This window comes from Python bivittatus, unplaced genomic scaffold, assembly GCF_059951505.1.
Source record: "Python bivittatus isolate LINGU-HERP-01145 unplaced genomic scaffold, Pbiv_v1 ctg000610_np1212, whole genome shotgun sequence".
In the NCBI taxonomy this organism is placed as follows: Eukaryota; Metazoa; Chordata; class Lepidosauria; order Squamata; family Pythonidae; genus Python; species Python bivittatus.
Window position 1 is genome coordinate 27,852,506 of NW_028277088.1, and position 18,970 is coordinate 27,871,475.

The following is an 18,970-nucleotide window of genomic DNA, read 5'->3' on the forward strand; positions in this document are numbered from 1 at the left end:
ATAGACTTTCTTTACATATTCTCTTGAGTAAGATTTCCAGAACATTTGTCCTGATCATTATGAAAGACAAGTGCTTTATGGAAATGGAATGTCCCATAACCCAAAGAAAATGGAAGTGCTTTTGCTTCTTTATGTTTATCTGTTGAAATAAAAGAAACAATCCAATTGTTCATGAAACTAAAAAATGGAATGAATGTTAATATCAGTAATATATAGTATATGACATATGGAATGAAAAATTGGAATATCCAATTTTGGAAAATCAATGGGTCCAGCCCAAAATATGGAATTTGACATCTTATAAATAACTTTGGATCTGTCAAGCCTAGGGTTCAGCAAAGGGATTATTCTACAAAGTGGGGAAAAAAGTATGCTCTTGATGTTAAAGAGTAGATTCAAGAGTTGTGTTCCCTATTGATTTTTAAATGTCTTTATATTATAAAAATGAGAAGATGGAGCAGTACATTTCTATATGGTTTAGATTTAATTATATATAAAAAGATTGGGCTAGATTTATATTATTATATGGATCTCTTTTTTCTTCAGTTTTAGTTCACTTTATGTCCCCTAAATTCATTCTTATTTCTTTTTTTTTAATTGTACTTTGTTATATTATTAGATTTTGCATTCTATTTATTGTACTTTATTCTATTTCACCCCAAAATTTGTTGCTCTACTATGATATGAATAATATACATATTAGTTATTTATCAACTTTTTTAAAAAAATGTGTTTACTCTACCAAATGTCACTGCCATGATATGGATTTTTTATCCTATATGATAAGGACATACTCTGCGTAGTTCTTTTTGAATGGAAATATTTTTACTTATTAAGTTTACTAGAAAACCACTGAAATGTGCTTGAACCAAACTACTGCACTAAAGTATTTAACAGACAGCCAACTGACATGGATTTGAGACCACTCCTGGTAGCAAAAATGTTTCATGCCTCAGAAATATAAGGCCATGATCTTGCAATCAGTTCTTTCCATATCCAAGTATGCAATCTCTGGATACTTATTTGGACATCGGGACATTATATACTGAAGGGAATACCTGAGTTGCATTACTTTTTTTTTTTTTTCCTTTTCCAACTTGAAGGGATCATTAAGTAGGTATAAGAACCTTTTTATGAATGAGATATGGTGTATTTTAATTGTGTAACACTTCCAGACTCACTGCCTGCCCATTCACTGCCTATGTCAGTGATTCTAGAACGATGAGGGACCAGAAATGTTCCCAGAACAATGTGAAGGTCTTCTTTGAGATCATTAATAGTGCGACAGAAAATATATAATTCTGTATCCATTCAATTTCACTAGCCAGATAAATCCCTTATCCATGAATAAATGAAGAGATATTGACAAATGTCATATTGAAATAATTTCTAAAATCATTAGAAAACTTCTGGATGATAGTTTACAGAAAATATGACATTTTAATTGAAAAAGCATTTATGGTCTTACTACATTTTCCTCACCATAACTTTTTGAAAATGGATTTTCAGCACTCACTCCAAGCTGATTGTTAAGACAATTTTCGCTAACAAATTTCTTTTCAAACACTGATGAAATATACTTCAACTGACTATGCCATTAAGTTTACTTTTAATGTATTAAAAGTAAGGTAAATAAAGACTATTTTAAAAAACATGTTTCTTATTTAAAATGTCTTGTTTTATGTATTCTTAAAGAGTTTAAGAAACATTGGTTTATATTATTTGTACAATTTAAGAAGCAAAGGAAAAGGATTTCTATTTTTTAGAAAAACAGTATTTATTCAGGTTTTCTACCAAATAGCAAATGATATATATTTGTAACTTTAGTTGTTTTATGCATATAAACATGTACTATTTCTATCCCAACAGAAAAAGACAAAAGATTGTTCTTTCAGGGTTTCCACTATCACTCCCTCTAGATGCCACCTACTTCACCCCTTCAATCATGCATCCTATTCATCGATCACATACATTCACAGCCATTACTATTCCACATCTACCCAAACCCAGTTATAGAGCTTCTCTACTTAAGATTGTGTTTACAACTTATTCACCCAGCTCATCAGAATCCCTGCAAAGTGCTTCAGGGCTCTCCAATAAACTCTTAATTCAATGTAATGCAATTTAATCTATTTGATTTGGTATGGCTACCCACTCCAGAAGACTCTGGGTGGCTTACAAAATCCAAAAAACGGTAAAACAGTTAAAACAGTTAAAACCCACATACACAATTAGAACAACAGCATTACAAAGTACAAGTCAACCTCTTTTTTTTTTTCAACTTTGAAAAGAAGGTAAATAGTAGCAAGGTCTTCTTTACTTTTCTTTTTTAAGAAGCTTTATCAATAGGTAGGATGGTACCTGTGGGTGCCACTTTGCAGACTCTGACTAGGTGCTCTGGAACTTCTGAGGTTGCTCCCATGCACATGAACTTGGGGATATTGATAAAAATGGGATTCACATGTGTGTGTGTGTGTATGTGCATAAAGGATTGTTTTAATTCTGTAAATAGGACACTTCATTATATGTATGAAAATTGCTAAGGGAGGCTTTCCTCTTCATTTTACTGCTATGCTTTATGTTTAGTAGTATTGTGTATTGTATTGTGTCGTACTGCATCGCATTGCATTGCATCAAAATTAAGAACACATTCTTTTGGGTCTATTAACAAAAATAAATCTTCATATATACAAACTGAAAAAAAAAAAAAAATCCACCTTAGTCATTCTAAGTTATATAGATGTTAGCAGGCATAAATTTCCATTTAAATGTTGGAAAGGTTATTTTTATTACAACTTCCTCTAATAATTTCTGAAAATTCTCTAAAAGAATTGCAGATCCTCCCTCCTGTGGAAAACCCAAAGAATTGCAATAAAGTTATACCTCTTGGCTACAAACATTTTTGGTTGTTATTGTTCAAAAAGAGAGTTTAGTCATTAGCTTTCATTCCCAATTAATTTTCACCGAAAGGTGTTTGTTTGTTTGTTTTTTAATGGATGGCTCCTAGCTTTCCAAAAACATAATTCTATCTTTCCTCTCTTAACAGATATTTCTGGAAGGGACACTGATGGGAAAAAAAGTAATAGGAAAACAACTGTTGGTTATAGACGGAAATATTGGCCGGGTCACTGCCACCACATTAAAATTATGTGAATAAAGCAAGTTATAATAAACGCCCTGTCTGAATCTGGTACAATAAATGGGCAAGTAGTCTATAGTCCTTCATATTTTTAGAATCGCTGTGGAAAATTTTCGTCACAGAATGATTCATTTTAAAACTGGAATAAAAAGCACATGCTGCTAATATTTTTCAATACTAAATAAGCAGTGTTCACAATATTTACCATATAACATATAAGCATTAGGTATTTATATCTAATATGTATATACTTGCAATACTTTAAATATATTTCCTGCCAAATGAAGTAGGACTCTCCATTATTCTAGCCAAATTTATGATCTAACATAAAGCAATATTGAGTGTTCCACAGGGAACGCACACTGACAATCATTGTGGCATTAATCTTAACTTATCTAACTCATTCTCTATGGACCAATTCAGCAACAATTTTTTATACTTTGAGTCTAAATTTCCATAAGCATAAGCATTTTTTTCTTTTTAAAGAGTCATCTATTTAAACATTCAGTTGGTTGATCATAAGTTAACATCACTAGTGTATTTCTTACAGCAGTGTTTCTCAACCTTGGCAACTTTAAGACATGTGGACTTCATCTCCCAGAGTTCCCCAGCCAGCCTTGCTGGCTGGGGAACTCTGGGAGTTGAAGTCCACATGTCTTAAAGTTGCCAAGGTTGAGAAACACTGTCTTACAGCCTTTGAAATAACACATTATCTGCAAAATACAGCAATTGCTGCTGCAGTGCACCTCTGACATCTAGTGGCAGGAAAGGAGAAGACATCGTTGAAATTCTGAACACATTCACTCCAAAAATTACTGTAGTTTTGCACTTTTTTAAAAAAGGTACATATTCTTTTTGACCAGACTAAAATACATGTTATGGAAAACTTGTGGAAGTTTTTAATGTACACAAGCTCTTTAAGAAGTAAATTGGCAAGGAAGTAGGCAGCTCAGAACAATTCTGGGATACATATATAGAAATACTGAAGTCTCTTTCAAGTCCATTCAATGTCTGGTAACTTCATACACACATATATTTTTATTTATTTGATCAACTCCCAAACAAATATGGGTGGCTTTAAACTAAAACACAAACCCTACTTATTAAAAGAAAATACAACAGATCAGAAGAATAAAGTACCACACTAAAACCAAAACAAATCAAAATTAAAAAAAAAGAAGGCTCCACAATCATCGTCACTATGCATGAATAATGTGGTGACCCCATCACCACTCACACTGTCACATTCTGTACAGCTGCAGCTTATGGATGGACTTCAAAGGCAGCCAAGTAGAGCGCATTATTAAAGTAATCCAGTCTAGAGTAATCCAGTCGTGAGATGACTAGGGCATGAATGTCTGAAGGGCCTCCTGACCGAGAAAGGGCACAAGTGGGCACAAGATGTTCCTATGCAAAGGCCCTCTTGGCCACAGCTCCCACCTATTCTACAAGCTGAGAGGAACCCCAAATGAGCCACAAGACTCCAATGGGGAACTGCAATCCCACTGAAAATCAACGTGGAATGCCTCCAGATTGTTGGGAGGGGGGCAGGGGGAGGCAAATAGACAAAACCATTCAGTCTTGTCAGGATTGAGCCTTACTCTGTTCCTCCCCATCTGTATTTGCACAACCTCCAAGTACAGGGTCAGGATACTGACCGCATCACTTGGCTTGCTAGGGGTTGAGAGGTACAACTGGGTTTCATCCGCATATTGATGTTAAACTGGCAGATGACATCACCCAATGGTTTCATGCAGATGTTAAACAGATGAGGAAAGAGCATGGAACCCTGCACCACCCCACAAGTGAGGTGCCATGCGTGCAATATCTCCCTACCTGTCAACACTGATTAAAGCTGGCCACAGAAAATGAAAAACCACTGTAAATCAGTGCCTCCCATCCTGAAGCTGTCCCAAAAAGATACCATGGTCAACAATATTGAAAGTCACGGAGAGATCATGAACACAAGGAAATCAACAAGTATGACCAATGCAATCTCCATACTAAACCCTGGCCTGAAACCAACTGAACCAGATATGTTTAATCTGCTTCCTCCAGAGTCCCCTGGAACTGAAGCTTGACTATCCTCTCCACTCCCTTCCCTAAAAAGGGAAGACTGGAGACCAGATAATAGTTTTCCAGGACTGTTGGTTCCAGCAATGTCTTCTTGAGATAATCCTCCTTCAAGGCTAAGGGAATTACTCCTTCCCTCAAATAAGTGACATCAGTGCTCAGGTCACCTCCTGGGTGATTTTAACCATCCAGGGGGGATCTGGATCTAACAAACTGGTGGCTGACCTAATAGACTGGAGAACTCTATCCACTTCATTGGATGTCACAGGACCAAACTCACTCTAGATACAAATCCTTGCCCAGGCACCTCAATCCAACCTGTCCAGTCCAACTCAGAACAAATTCAAATGACTTTATATGCCAAATAGTAAGAATATTCCTCATAGCAGCCTGCAGATAGTCCTGCAACCCATTCCTCCCCAGCAGGGACCAGGTTGCCCTAAACAGGCTGCCAGATGGCTACTAGCAGATGCAATAACCATGGAGAAATATGAACATTTCATCACCCTTATCACCATGATGTAATCCCTAATATGGATTTTTACTCATACTTCATTGTATTCATTCTTCATCTTCTTCCAATAGTGCTCCAGAAAACTCTTCTTGTGTTTCATTTCCTGAAGCTCCTCAGAAAACCAAGGAGCACCCCAGGACCTGGTCAGGGAGAGAGGCCACATAGGGACAATCCAGTAGTTTCTTAGCAATATACAAAAGTGGTTCACCATTACCTTCTTCTAGCAATTATGATTTTCAGCTTCCTAATCTAAGCTTCAGCCTTGCAATTCTCTGATAGTTTCCCATCCAAGTAATAACTAGGATTGACTCTGCTTAATTTCTAAGCACAGGCAAATTCAATTAGTTGCTGCTACTTGTCAACACACATGCATATGCACACAAACATGTGTGTATGCATATTTGTCTATTTTTCATCCCTGAAAATATAATTTATTAAATTACCAATTCACATAGATGGCTATATTTGTAGCTATTTTGGAAGCATGGGTTAAGATCAGATTGCCCACACATGTACCTCCTTAAGTCAGTGGACAAGACCTGTTGTCACCTGAGGATGAAAAAAGGGTGCCACATCCACATTTACTAAGGTGCATAAATATTTAACTTGTTTTGGCAGAAGGCAGAAAATCCATTCAGCATCTCCTCCCTTTCTGGGAATAAAAATACAGGAATAACCAAGGAGATGGCCATTTCTTGCTTGTTCGTTATCTCCCAAATCTACTGCTACCTAATGATAGGACTGGCAGTGGGAGGTTGCAAGCAAGAGCAAGATTGCTCTATCCCATGCAAGATCACTCGGTCCAGATCATGTGGCATGTGAAATTCAAATGACAGTTCTTACCCATACATTAGGCCTAGTGCAGATGTCAGCATTGAGGAAGACCCTGCCTGAGCAAGGAAGCCCTATCAGCCTTCTAAGGATATTGCATGCTAATACCAGCTGATTCAGCACCTCCAGAAACACATGGAATCAACAACAAATAACTGGTCCCTAGATGGCCACTTCTGATGACCTTAGTTCGAACAAAAATCTGCAGCAGCTTGCATTCTCCAGTACAAAGCTGCCATACTATTTCATGTAAGAAACATCACTGCTGAGAAATGTCCTTCTACCATTGTTTTGTTAAACAAGGTTGCCCATTGTCAAAGTGATTAGACTTTATAATCCTTTGACATTATTTCAACCAAAGAACCATAAGTGGCTAGAGCCTATGAGAATTTAGCAGTGTAGAAGCCCTAGTAAATAAATTAGTATCATTTTCAGAAGTATCATTTATGGTTTCAATAATTTCAAATCATACACCTTGGCCATTTGTCTAGGATGCAAATTGTATTTTGCTACTAACAAGTAGTACCAGCGACATCTAACTAGGAAATAAATCTGGTTCATAATGCTGGAACTGTCACAAGAAGCTGAACAGTTTATATTTGTATAAGGAAAGCTAGTAAGGATTTATTTGGTAAATATGAGGGAAAATAATGAATATAATTAAGTTTTTGAATTTTGATCTGTGTGTTTTCTACTGACATTTATGAACAGCATAGTAGAAAAATACTTTATGACAGTAGTTGCATTATGTAAATATGATTTAGTTAATTAATCAATTAAAATGTAATTGTATTGTATTTTAATTTTATTCAGCATCCTAATTGCAGTAGTAAGGGTGGCATATCAATGCAATTATAATAATTATTACTATTATTTTCAGTTAATTTTGCAGCTGCTCTGCTGACAGATTTTCCATTTATTTCAGTATGAGCTTTGCCTGCTGAGAAACTGGAAAAGTGCATACAAAAAAGAATAATTAAGGGGCAATGAAAATAAAAGGTTTTAACTGTATAGTTTTCATTTATACCAGTTTAATATACATTCTTCTATTTATTTATATAATTTCTGTATTTAAAAAGGTGGGCTGTACTAGAGATGTGTATATGTGTGTGTGTGTGTGTGTGTGTGTGTGAGCATTTTCAAGCTATGCTGATTAAAAAGCTGATTTTGAAAACAACCCTTAAAATCTAATTCTTTAGACATTTGTAACAACAGCTGTCCTTTTTTTTTGGATAGCATCTGTAACACAGTTTAAACAGGTATGTTGAAGATTGTACAAAGGAAATAAATATTGTGGCTGGTGTGGGTCTTCCGGGCTGTGTGGCCGTGTTCTTGAAGTTTTGTTTCCTAACGTTTCGCCAGCAACTGTGACCGGCATCTTCAGAGTGCAGGAGCACAGACAGGAGCAGTTCTGTTAGAAATAAATATTTCTAAAATATGCTTATGCTCTTCTTCCATGAATGTAATATTTACTCATTTGCACAACAGAAATGCTAGAATGCATACATTTTTCTAAGTTTGAGAGTTATCATTTTATTACCGCTATGATGATTCTTACATTCTCTAATCCAAGCAATACTAAAAGCGGGATCGTAGTCATTCCCCCCTGGATCCATTCTTCCAAGGAAACTGTGCCATCATGGTCATAATCAATTTCCTCCATCATCTCATGAAGAATCTGATTTAATTAAAAAAAAAATTGATCCTGAAATAAATGACAGGAGTAGATAAATAATACATAAAAACTAATATTTGTTTCACATGAAAATCGAAGACAATATGTCTTGTAAAGCATTTTTGAAGTTACTAAAACATTTTTCCAAGTCTCACATAATTTTATGGAGTGAAAAGAAAATCAAGCAATAGCTCTTTATATATTTCAGTTTTTTAATAGTATAATCCTGTGCAAGTCTACTCAAAATAAATCCAATGACATACATCATTTCAATCTTAGTGTCATTTTTATGTTCTAATAGAGTTTGAAAATATGGCATCAAATAGACTGCATCACCCACTGGCTCCTTAGAGTTTTTTTCCTAAACAATGAAACTTTAACAAGATTGCCAATGTCACAAAATTTTATGGACAACAATGGGAACGTATGCAACACTGGGTCAAGAAAACAAACATCCTGCATGAGTTGGCAGCTTCATGTAATTTAAACCTATGCGTAATATGTACCTGTACCATCAAAACAAATTGCATGACAGCACCTGAAAAAGTTCCTCTATCACTGATATAGCAATATTTATTTTAAAAAATTAACAGATTTTATCAGAAGAAATATGATTTTTTAAAAAAATCCTTAAATGCTTTCTAAATGTTCACTGTGTGCCGTATTTACATACTTAATGTTAACAGAGGAAGAGCAATTCTCAGTAAAATTAAAATGGGAATGCTGATTTGCTGTCATTTTACCACAACCAAATTCCACCTTGCATGCTAAAATAATAAACTGCTTCTCTTTGGATAGCAGAATACGTAGCAAATCTGCCACTCTTCATCTGTGACAGAGGCAAGAATGACTCAGTAAGCCTCATCCAAGGTGTTCTGCCCATCATCTGTGACAATTCTGTATGGTTAATATGTAACAGCATTAAAGAATTCTCTCTCATATTCTTTTTAAATTAAAGGTTTATAATGAATTGCAAGATGCATTGAGTGCTTTGGTAGAAAGTTAGTGTGTGCATATAATTAGTCAACAGTTAATCAAGCAAAAATAACTGTTTAATCCTGTTTACTGCATTCAGCAACTGATCAGTACACTTTCCACTGGAAATTTCTTGAAAGCTTGTTCTGCTTATATGTTTTTGCTCTCCTGCAACTGAACTGCATAAAATATTTGAAAAGTTACATGATATATCAATATAGATAGATATAGATATAGATATAGTTATATTCATTCCATATTGTTTTAAGAAAAGAATCTTTGCCATTGATCGATGTGCATTCTAAGCTTACTATATTTTCCACAATTTTCTTTACACTAGTGACACTTCTTTGATAGCTCAGATCTATTTGTCTTCAGGCCTAAATGTTATGAGTTTTTTCCCAAAAGTTTCATGGTCCATTTCAACATGGAAGAAAAAGATAACTTTTTAGCCAAGCTGTTATAAGCATAACAGTAACTTAATCAAATTATGTAGAACAGTCCCTAGATATTTCCATTGCTAACGAAATAATTGATCTGCAATGATTCTTACTGGACTGAGTTCAGTGACATCCCATTCAAGATATTCTGCAACATGCATCATTTGAGTAATGATGTTTTCAAGTTCCTGGACATGAAAGCAAGACACAAAGAGCCTTGTTAATTAAAGATAATTTTGTTTTCCTAGAATTCAACTGAATCATGATAATACAAACTAAAAGAATATTTTATATTTTAACTAATGTTTTGGGTTAGGAATACTTAGAAATAGTTAAATTTAGAAATAGCATTGTAAAGTTCTAATGCTAAGAACAGATTAATTTTTTTTAAAAAAATCAACAAGATAAGTGAAAGAACTTTGGCTTTAACTCACACTCCCATATAGGTTGCACCATTGGAGTGAGTTAGCTTTGAAAACTGGGAGTTGCACATTTCAAGGAAACCTACCCTACAAATCATACTAACTATTCTTTAGTGGTACAGCAAACTCCAAATATTAGCATGCTCTAAGATTCCCACCAAACCAAGTCAGAAAGGACAATGCTTAGAATCAGTGGAAACTGAAGTACATTTACAAGCACAGGTTAGACAACCATTTGTCTAGGAGGATTCTTGCCTGGGTAAAGGTTAGACTAGAATACGTTTAAGATCCCTTTCAATCTTATGATTCTTTGATTCAGAAAGATTCAGAAGGCCATGAGGTCCAGAAGCAATGTGACGGTTAAACTGGAGACAAACAATAGCTAGATCAAATTAATCAACATGCAAGTTATTAGAATAATAACCATGAGGATACTTCAGAATTATGAGAAGTGAAGAGATCAGGTTTAATCCATTATCTTCTATGGCACAAAGGAAAAAAAAAAAACTTCTAAAATTTACCGAGATGCAACAGCTGCTTAGGACAAAAGAGGAATTAAACCTCTCTGCCAATCCTTCATGGTACTAACATTGCACTTTCATAATTAAAACATGCACCTGAACTGTTTTTAAGATACTGCAATCAGTATCTTTATTATTCTTAATTATTCATGACATACATAGGACAGCAAATGAAGTTTCTGGATGGCTGAATTTGACTGTTAGAGCCTTCTGACTGCCATAGTATTTGAACGCTGAAGCTAGGCCAATGAGAAACTGAATATTGGTACCAGTTCTGCTTCCTTTTTAAAACTTCAAAAACAGCTAACCTATTTTGTTGTTGCAGTAAGTAGGATTTCAGACTAGGATCATCCTTTATTTCGGAAATGTATAATATAATCCACTGCTTAAATTTGTTATCAAGTGCATGTACTATAACAATACCAGCAGTCTAAAGATAATTAGACCCTGGTGATTATTCATAAAGCCTGAACTCCTGATTTTACTCTCATGTATTGGGTCAAGAGGTTTTGTGAGCCTGTCCAATATGTTTGGTTTCATATTTTATGACAGTTTATTTTTGTTTTCCCTTTTTAATTGTATGCTACGTTGAGTCATTTTGAGACAGCAGCTATATACATCCACTAACTAAACAATACAATATCACCCCATATGTTAGTTCCAACACATCACTTGTAAATCAACAACTTTGATATTTTTTTGCCATGCTTGTTCTTTTTATTTTCTCATTCACAAGCATTTCTTATAATGACTTAAATCAAAGTTGTGTAAGTGGAAACTGCATATACAACTTCCTGTCCCATATACAGTATGATATAAACCCTCAGGAGTTGTAGTTTATGGCAGTAGAAAAATACAATGAATACATAATATTGTTCTCTTTCAAAACAAATTGTTGTAATACCAGCTGGGAACAGGCACTAAAGTTTAAATTCATTCTTGGAAACCTATTTAAATTAAATATATATACTGATATAATGCATATCAGTATAAAAAGAAAAAAGAAAAGAAAGTAGGCAAAGGTATTTTAGAAAGTAATTAATATTAGTACCCCGTCAATAATTTCACTGATGAGAAATATCTATTTTAACCATCACATCATGGTTCCAGACTAATTCGCTCTTTCATCTTGCTGAACTTAATGGAACCAATTAGTAGAAGTCTCCAATTATGAAATTATCAGATCCCCAGAGAGATCTACCTAACACCTACATGGTTAATTTTTAGGTGTTAGGCAAAAACCATCCAATATGTAGGCATTTAAATCCTCTGTGTGTGTGCTATCTTGTGGTTTATTTCTGTGATAGTTCTGTGATGTTTGCTTTAATTTGAGTGTTTTGACTGTTGCTTTTATTTGACATTTTGTTATGCTGCTTTGAATATGATTTGATAGGTTTTGAATTTTAACTGGACATTTTATTATAAATAGCCATGTGAGTTATAATCTTAAAAATAAATTGTTATGAGTCAACAAGTGCGGTTAATTTAAGTTAGAACTAAGGGCATTTCTGCACAGCAGCCTAAGCTACTTGCCTCCCATGCTGCTTCTGACTTTTTAAAGATGACTTTAGGTCAGATGTCCAGATTGCTTCTGAAGTTGTAAACATTTTAAAAAATATTTTTAAAAAAAGGATCAGAAATACAAGCAACCCAGCAGCCCAGGGCAATGACCACCCAAAGGGACAGGGGCATGAGAAGTCAAGCAGCCAATTGCAGCTGTGTCTATTAACCGAATCAGAATAGAGCACTTGAAACTATTCACACTGAGGAGTTTAAGATGGTTTGAGCAGAAAAACACTATTTTTGAATCATAGCTGGAAAACAAGGTGGGTTTTGGCTAAGAGTGGGAGGAACACAACATTGCTCCTGCGCTCTGGAACAGGTGGATAACCCATACCGGCAACAGGCTAAGCAGGACATGCAGATATGCCAATAGTGTAACTATCGCCCAATGCAACTCAAAATATATGTCTTATTAAACTGTTTGCTGTATTTCCAGTGTACACGTCCTGATTCATTATTTCGTTCTTGATACTATATTAAAGAATGCTGTTATTAATTAATACAATTACCGAACTGTCCAGGAAACCGTTTCCATCTGTGTCATACAAGCGAAACATAACTAAAGAGAAATAATATATTAAAATCATTTTGTGATAAAGAGTTAGAACCACATTTATAATGTCCATAATATAGCAACTACTAGGTCAGAAACAAATTCTGAGAAATAAATGATGCTAACAGAAAAAGTAACACACATTGTTTTTCCATATTCCCATTTTGTATTAGTGTAGAGATTCAGTCTTAAAGATCCAGTCTTTGATTTTAATTAGCCAGGATCATTGGAAAAATACACCACATACAATTTCTCTTTAGTTTTCAGCAATATATTAAAAGTATATAATTAGTAATTAAATAGCAAATTCCAAGTTGGTAAAATGTCCATTATTTCAAAGGAAGAGAATGGATTCTTGCAATGAGCTAACTGGATTCATGTAATTCTTCCTCATAGAACACACCACTTTGTCACACAGAGTGTACATGTATCTGGACAATATAATATCTGAACAGGCTGATCACAGAAAAGACCTGAAAATGTATCATATATTATTTTGCTCACATATTAATTGCATCTCAGATTCTCCAATTCATATAATTTATTTATTAATGTATAGGTGAGAAAATATGTGTGGAACTGGTTTGCCAGTTAGTACAGGAACAGTATAGGAGTAGGAATAGAATACAGTATAGGAATAGGAAATTAGTATAGGAACAGGAAAAATTTTTCCTTTGAAATAAATCCTTAAAACATATCTGTTACATATTTATATTAAAAATATTATATTACTATCATTCTCAGAGAATAAACTATTTGAGATCTGATCTCTCAACTTGCAATGAACCTGAATATCCAGCAGATAGAGCCTAGTGTCTATATCTTTGTAGAAATAGTTATTAACATTGTATGTTGCTGCTTCATTGTATGTTGCTGCTTTAATGTCTTGAAAGCTTATGCATTTCAGAACTTAGTGAATGGGACATCATCTTGTTGCAGTTGTTCAGTTGTTCTGATTCTTTGTGACCCACTGAACTACATTTGTCAGGACAGTCTATCAATAACTGCTTCTTTGAAGCAGTAGTATCATGACATCTTGTCTTATGTGGGCCTCTTTTTCTACTGCTTTGGATTTTTCCAAATATCTGGGTCTTCACCAAAGACTCTTGCTTCTATGTTAGGTGTCCAAAATATTTAAGCATTAGCATCATTCTTAATGCTTCCAGTGAGCTGTTCAGATTTACTTCAAATATTGAATGATTTGTTCTTGCTGTCCAAGGTACTCTCAACAATTTTCTCCAGCACCACAGTTCAAAGGCATCAGTCTTTCTTTATGCAGCCTTTCTAATGGTCCAGCTCTCACAAACGTATATTATGACTGGAGAAACTATGGCCTTGACAAGACATAGCATTTTTGGTGATGTAATTTGTCTATGCCTCAATATTTTATGTAGAATTTAGACAAATCTAGTAGCATTATTTATTTTTAACTTCAGAAAACAATGAATGGGTACAATTTTGGTAGCATTATGTATTTAAACTCTTACTGGGTTTAATGGAAGAGAGATATGTAGATACTCATAACTTATTGTAAATGGGACCATAATACTGCTTAATATTGCATAGATGAGTGGATGAAGATGATGGATTTTGCCTGGTTTTTCTTGGTTTTCTTGTTAGTGATTTTATTATTGTTGCAAGCTGCCCAGAATTGTGTTTTACTAGATGGGTAGCCATATAATCTTGTAATAATTAATAAATAAATAAATAAATAAATAAATAAATAAATAGTGCCTTGATTAAGCCCAAAGTACTGAATGCATTTCATGGATTTGTATTTGCTCTGTCATTGTGGAAAGCTGTTGGTCTCTATAAGTCACTTTTTCTCTTTTAAATAAAATATTGAACTCAGCAGTACCAATAACATAACACTATTATTAGTTTTGGGGGACGCGGTGGCGCAGTGGCTTAATGACGCTGAAAGTTGCCGGCCAGAAACGGTCGACGCTTCAGCGGTTCGAGTCCAGCCTTCACGTTAAACAGGGTGAGCTCCTGTTTCCTCCCCAGTTCCTGTCAACCCAACAGTTCAAAAACTTATGTGAGTAGATAAATGCGGACTCTCACTCCGGTGGGAGGAAAAATGCTGGCGGCGCCTTGCAAAAAAAAAAAGGAGTTGGGAGCAGTTGCCGGTAAGTGCGAAAAACCGTGCGCGCCCGAAAAGGGCACGAAGCAACGAAAACCCTGGCTCCTGCGCTCACCAGCTGGGCTCTGCCCTAGGAAGGAGGCTCTGGCAAGCCACTTCCGAAAAACAATTGCCTTGAAAACTGCAAGGACTCGTCCAAGCAGTCACTGCAGGGTCAGCAATGACTGAGCGCAGACCAAAAAAAAAAAAATTATTAGTTTTCCTGGGAGTTTGATTGAATTTGGATTGTTTCTATTTTACTGTGTGGAAGTGAAACTGCATCAGCATTAGATAATAAGTAGCCCAGGTATCATAATTGTGCCTGGATACAATCAGACATTGATGCTACATTTAGAAAACAACTGGAACAAGTTAGCATTCCAGTTCATGAAAAATGAAAATATATGTTTCAGAATATTTCTGTATCCTAGAATAGTAACAAATATTAATTACAATGGACATCTTTCCTATGTCTGTAGTAAATCAAGTGCAATTCAGAATACCAGGGGAAACTGTGCTAGTTGAAGTCATAAGTTACTGACAAATCTTACAAAAGCATTTTATACTACAAAACAATCATGACAATCAATAAAGAGGCATGCAAGTAATTTGATAGTCAAAGCTAAAGAGAAGTTGAATACAATTAATTTATTCTTTGCATAAAAGTTATGCATTATTAAGGATATGACGTAATAATCTAGAAGACAGACCCATTGAACTCAGTGGAAATTACTTCTGAATAGATATTTATAGTATTATACTCTCTGTATTGCAAAATATCTAAAATATCTTTTAATTGTCAAATTTGAGATGATGAAATATATATGAATGAACTGAAAGTGACTGAAAACAAACAATATGGACTTGCTTTACATGAAATACATACATTCTAGTTTGTCTTCAGGTCTTCCTCTTTCAAGAAGGGAAAGATAACAAACAATATCTTTCAACTGGATTACTTCTGGTATGTGCATTGTGGAAAGATGTTGAGGATGTGTAGTTATGCTTTTAGCAATTCGCAAACCTGAAATAATATTCATGCTGTTTACTTATGTAACAAGAAACAAAACATTTGAAACATCTGATCTGCCTGTATTTCTGATTTTGCATACAGAACAGCTTCTTTGTCTCTATAGCAATGGAGGAAACAGACATCATTTTGCACAAAGTATAATCCAAACTGATTAATTAGGCAATTCTATGCATGCTTAATTACTAGGGGTGTAAGTACCACTATATCCAATGGTCTGAGCATATTTATAACTGAAGTTTAAAATTTGCTTATATCTCTATTATTTCATTTTAGGACCAATATAAAAAGCAGCATAGAATGTTTTCTTTGTATATGGCAACATTTTCTGCTTACATACTGATGCTATTTTAACATCCAGGATAATAAAATGCTTTCCTGAGCACAAAGGTTTGATCACTTCACTGTAGTGATTTTCTAGAACTTCTAGATAAAGAAATAATAGCACCATATCGTTAATAATCATAATTTATTTGATTCTAAGGATAGTTTTTCAGTGATTTTTATAATATGCTTCCATTCTCATTTAATTTGTCATTCTTCTACCATTTTATGTTTTAAAAAACCTTCATAGTCCAAAGCATAGTGACAGCTTTAAAGATATGACTCAAAACAGCCACCACCATACAAGTTTTGTTTAAGCACAGCTTCTTGCTTTACTCTGAGGAAACAATCCAAATGTGGTTGAACTGGATATGACCCAAGCTTAATGCAATAATTGTATTTGTAACAACTAAAGCACCAAGATAACTGCAATTAGATTTTAGTTATTTTAATGTTTGAATGAGAATAAGGTGCCAGATGGTAGTTGAAGAAGAATAGCCTAAGTAATAACCTAGCAATACATTTAAGTACAATCAGTCCTTGTTTTCAATGAAAAATGCAGAGTTCTGTCGATGAAATTATGGTATCCTATTAATATTAGAACAAGTGAGAAGCATACAGGGAATAATAATCACAGTTTATAAAAATGGTGTTCAGTAGATATCTAAAGATCAACTTAAATCTTACATACATGTCTGTGAAAGAACCTGATGGGTCTATTGACACTTGAAAGGTTACTTGAAAGAAGAGATCTGGAAAAATTCATAGAGTTGAGCCTGTGAATCTTTCTGATTGTCAACTTTTCCTCTATTCAAATATCCCTGTGACATTTGTCTCTAGACTTGATAATTTATACCCAATTTCCTTCCCTTTCCTAAAAGTGCTATTTTTGTCCACTACCAAAGCTTTAAATCATTACAAAAGAATGGAAGGACATTAAGTATCATTAAAGACTTTTTATTAAGTCCCAGAACAAGTGGTAGGCCTATTCAAAGCAATCAAACTCCTTTTACCGAATTACTCACCTCCTGGAAAGAATGGAGGTTTATTCTTTACCAAAGGACTGCTAGGAGGAACTTTGTTTCCAAAAGATACAAAGAGATGATCGCAAAATTCGTCTGGTAAATCAGCTTCAAGAAAAGTCTTCATAAATAACTTGAAACCTTCTAAATCAATTGTCTACAAAGACAGAAAGATAATTATGCCTGGGGATTCAGGATAAAATTTTACAAATAGGAAACAGAAACGTTCAACACATTTTTGAGACATTACAGGATTTCAGATTATCCTTTTTTCTCCTTAAAGACATGTAATATTTTCATGCCATAGTTAGTTCCCATTCTGCTTGAAGTCACACTTATGTGTACATACATCATGATTCAACTATACATAGTGAAAATATCAACTCAAACATAATGTCACATTTCTTTCCAAAACTGGAAGATAGTGAATGACTATAATGTCTCATCCCTCTTTAACAGAAAACACAATTTATTCACAACTAAATAGAACAAAACAAATACAGTCAAACTGTTACTGCTATCCAATTACTGCTATCCAGATAAATTCCTGAACAAATCATTCAACATGGTGTTCGCTCCTCTGAATCTGTTACTTAAAGCCACAAAGCAGCTACAGCTGTTCAGTAGCTCTGAAGAGCAGATCCAGAGGGGCAGTTCTCTCCTGGCAAGCAAAGCATCTTGTTAAATGATTTACACAGGGAAACATATGCATACATCAACATACTCCAACACAACATTCAACCTATTATTTTCTATATAATGTAAATAAACTGGAAGAGGAAATACATTACATGCCTATATTGAAAATGTAATTGTAGGCTGTAGCATCTAGCTGACTTTGGCTGTTCCCAAAAGCTAAGAAGGATTGAACCTGTTTCATAGTTGGATGGAAGACCACCAAGAAATTGCTAGTCTGTGCCAGACAATGACAAATCACCTCCGTAATGCTGCCAAGATGGCTATAGGAACATATTTGTGAAGTCACAATACTGAGTTTGATTTAAGGGAATCTTAATCTACTCCTATGTTGAATATACAGCACTTCATCCTTAGAGAAAATATGAAGATGTTGTATATAAACACTTTTAGTTTAATACTGTAACATTAACCAGTATGATCAAGAAAAACACATTTGTAAAAGAACAAACCAAGTACATAACAGTGGCATCTATTTATTTATTTATGTATTTAGTTTTTTATTTATTTATTTATCTATTTAGATTTATCTATCTATTTATTTATTTATTTATTTATAAACCAAATTTATACACTGCCCATCTCATTATATAAGTGACTCTAGGTGGCTCAGAAATAAAAGCCATAAAACCAATAAAAAACTACAAAAACAAAGTTAAAAGATGGACACAGCATTCTCAAGTCACCAGCCAGTCCCAGTGCTGTGAGTCCCCACTGGATCTCCAAACTAGTCAGCAGAGCCAGGTCTTAACGCTCTTCTAGAAGCCAGAAGAGTGGGGGCCAATCTCATCTCAGGGGGCAAGATATTCCACAATGGGGGAACGTGGGGCAACGGCAGAAAAGGCTCTCCTCCTAGACCCCGCCAGTCGAAATTCTTTAGTCAACAGGGTCTGTAACATGGCCTTCCTGCTGGACCAGGTGGGATGGGCTGATGTAACTGGGATGAGAGGGTTCTTAGGTAACCTCGGCCCATGCCATGAAGGGCTTTAAAGGTCATAACCAACACCTTGAATTGGACACAGAAGCAAACCAGCGCCCAATGCAGCTCACACAGCAGAGGTGTCATATGC

General features: G+C 34.8%; 1 protein-coding gene across 1 annotated transcript in view; it reads right to left on the reverse strand.

Annotated features, from left to right (window-relative positions):
* The window catches only part of DGKB (diacylglycerol kinase beta), a 302,803-nt gene that overhangs the window by 200,332 nt on the left and 83,501 nt on the right, over positions 1–18,970 (reverse strand). Inside the window, exons 5-9 of the mRNA XM_088150655.1 lie at positions 17,208–17,361; positions 15,715–15,852; positions 12,663–12,712; positions 9,761–9,835; positions 8,116–8,235 (exon numbers count right to left, since the gene is read on the reverse strand). Of these exons, the coding sequence (XP_088006781.1) occupies positions 8,116–8,235; positions 9,761–9,835; positions 12,663–12,712; positions 15,715–15,852; positions 17,208–17,361 (537 nt within the window). The remainder of the gene's footprint in view (positions 1–8,115; positions 8,236–9,760; positions 9,836–12,662; positions 12,713–15,714; positions 15,853–17,207; positions 17,362–18,970) is intronic.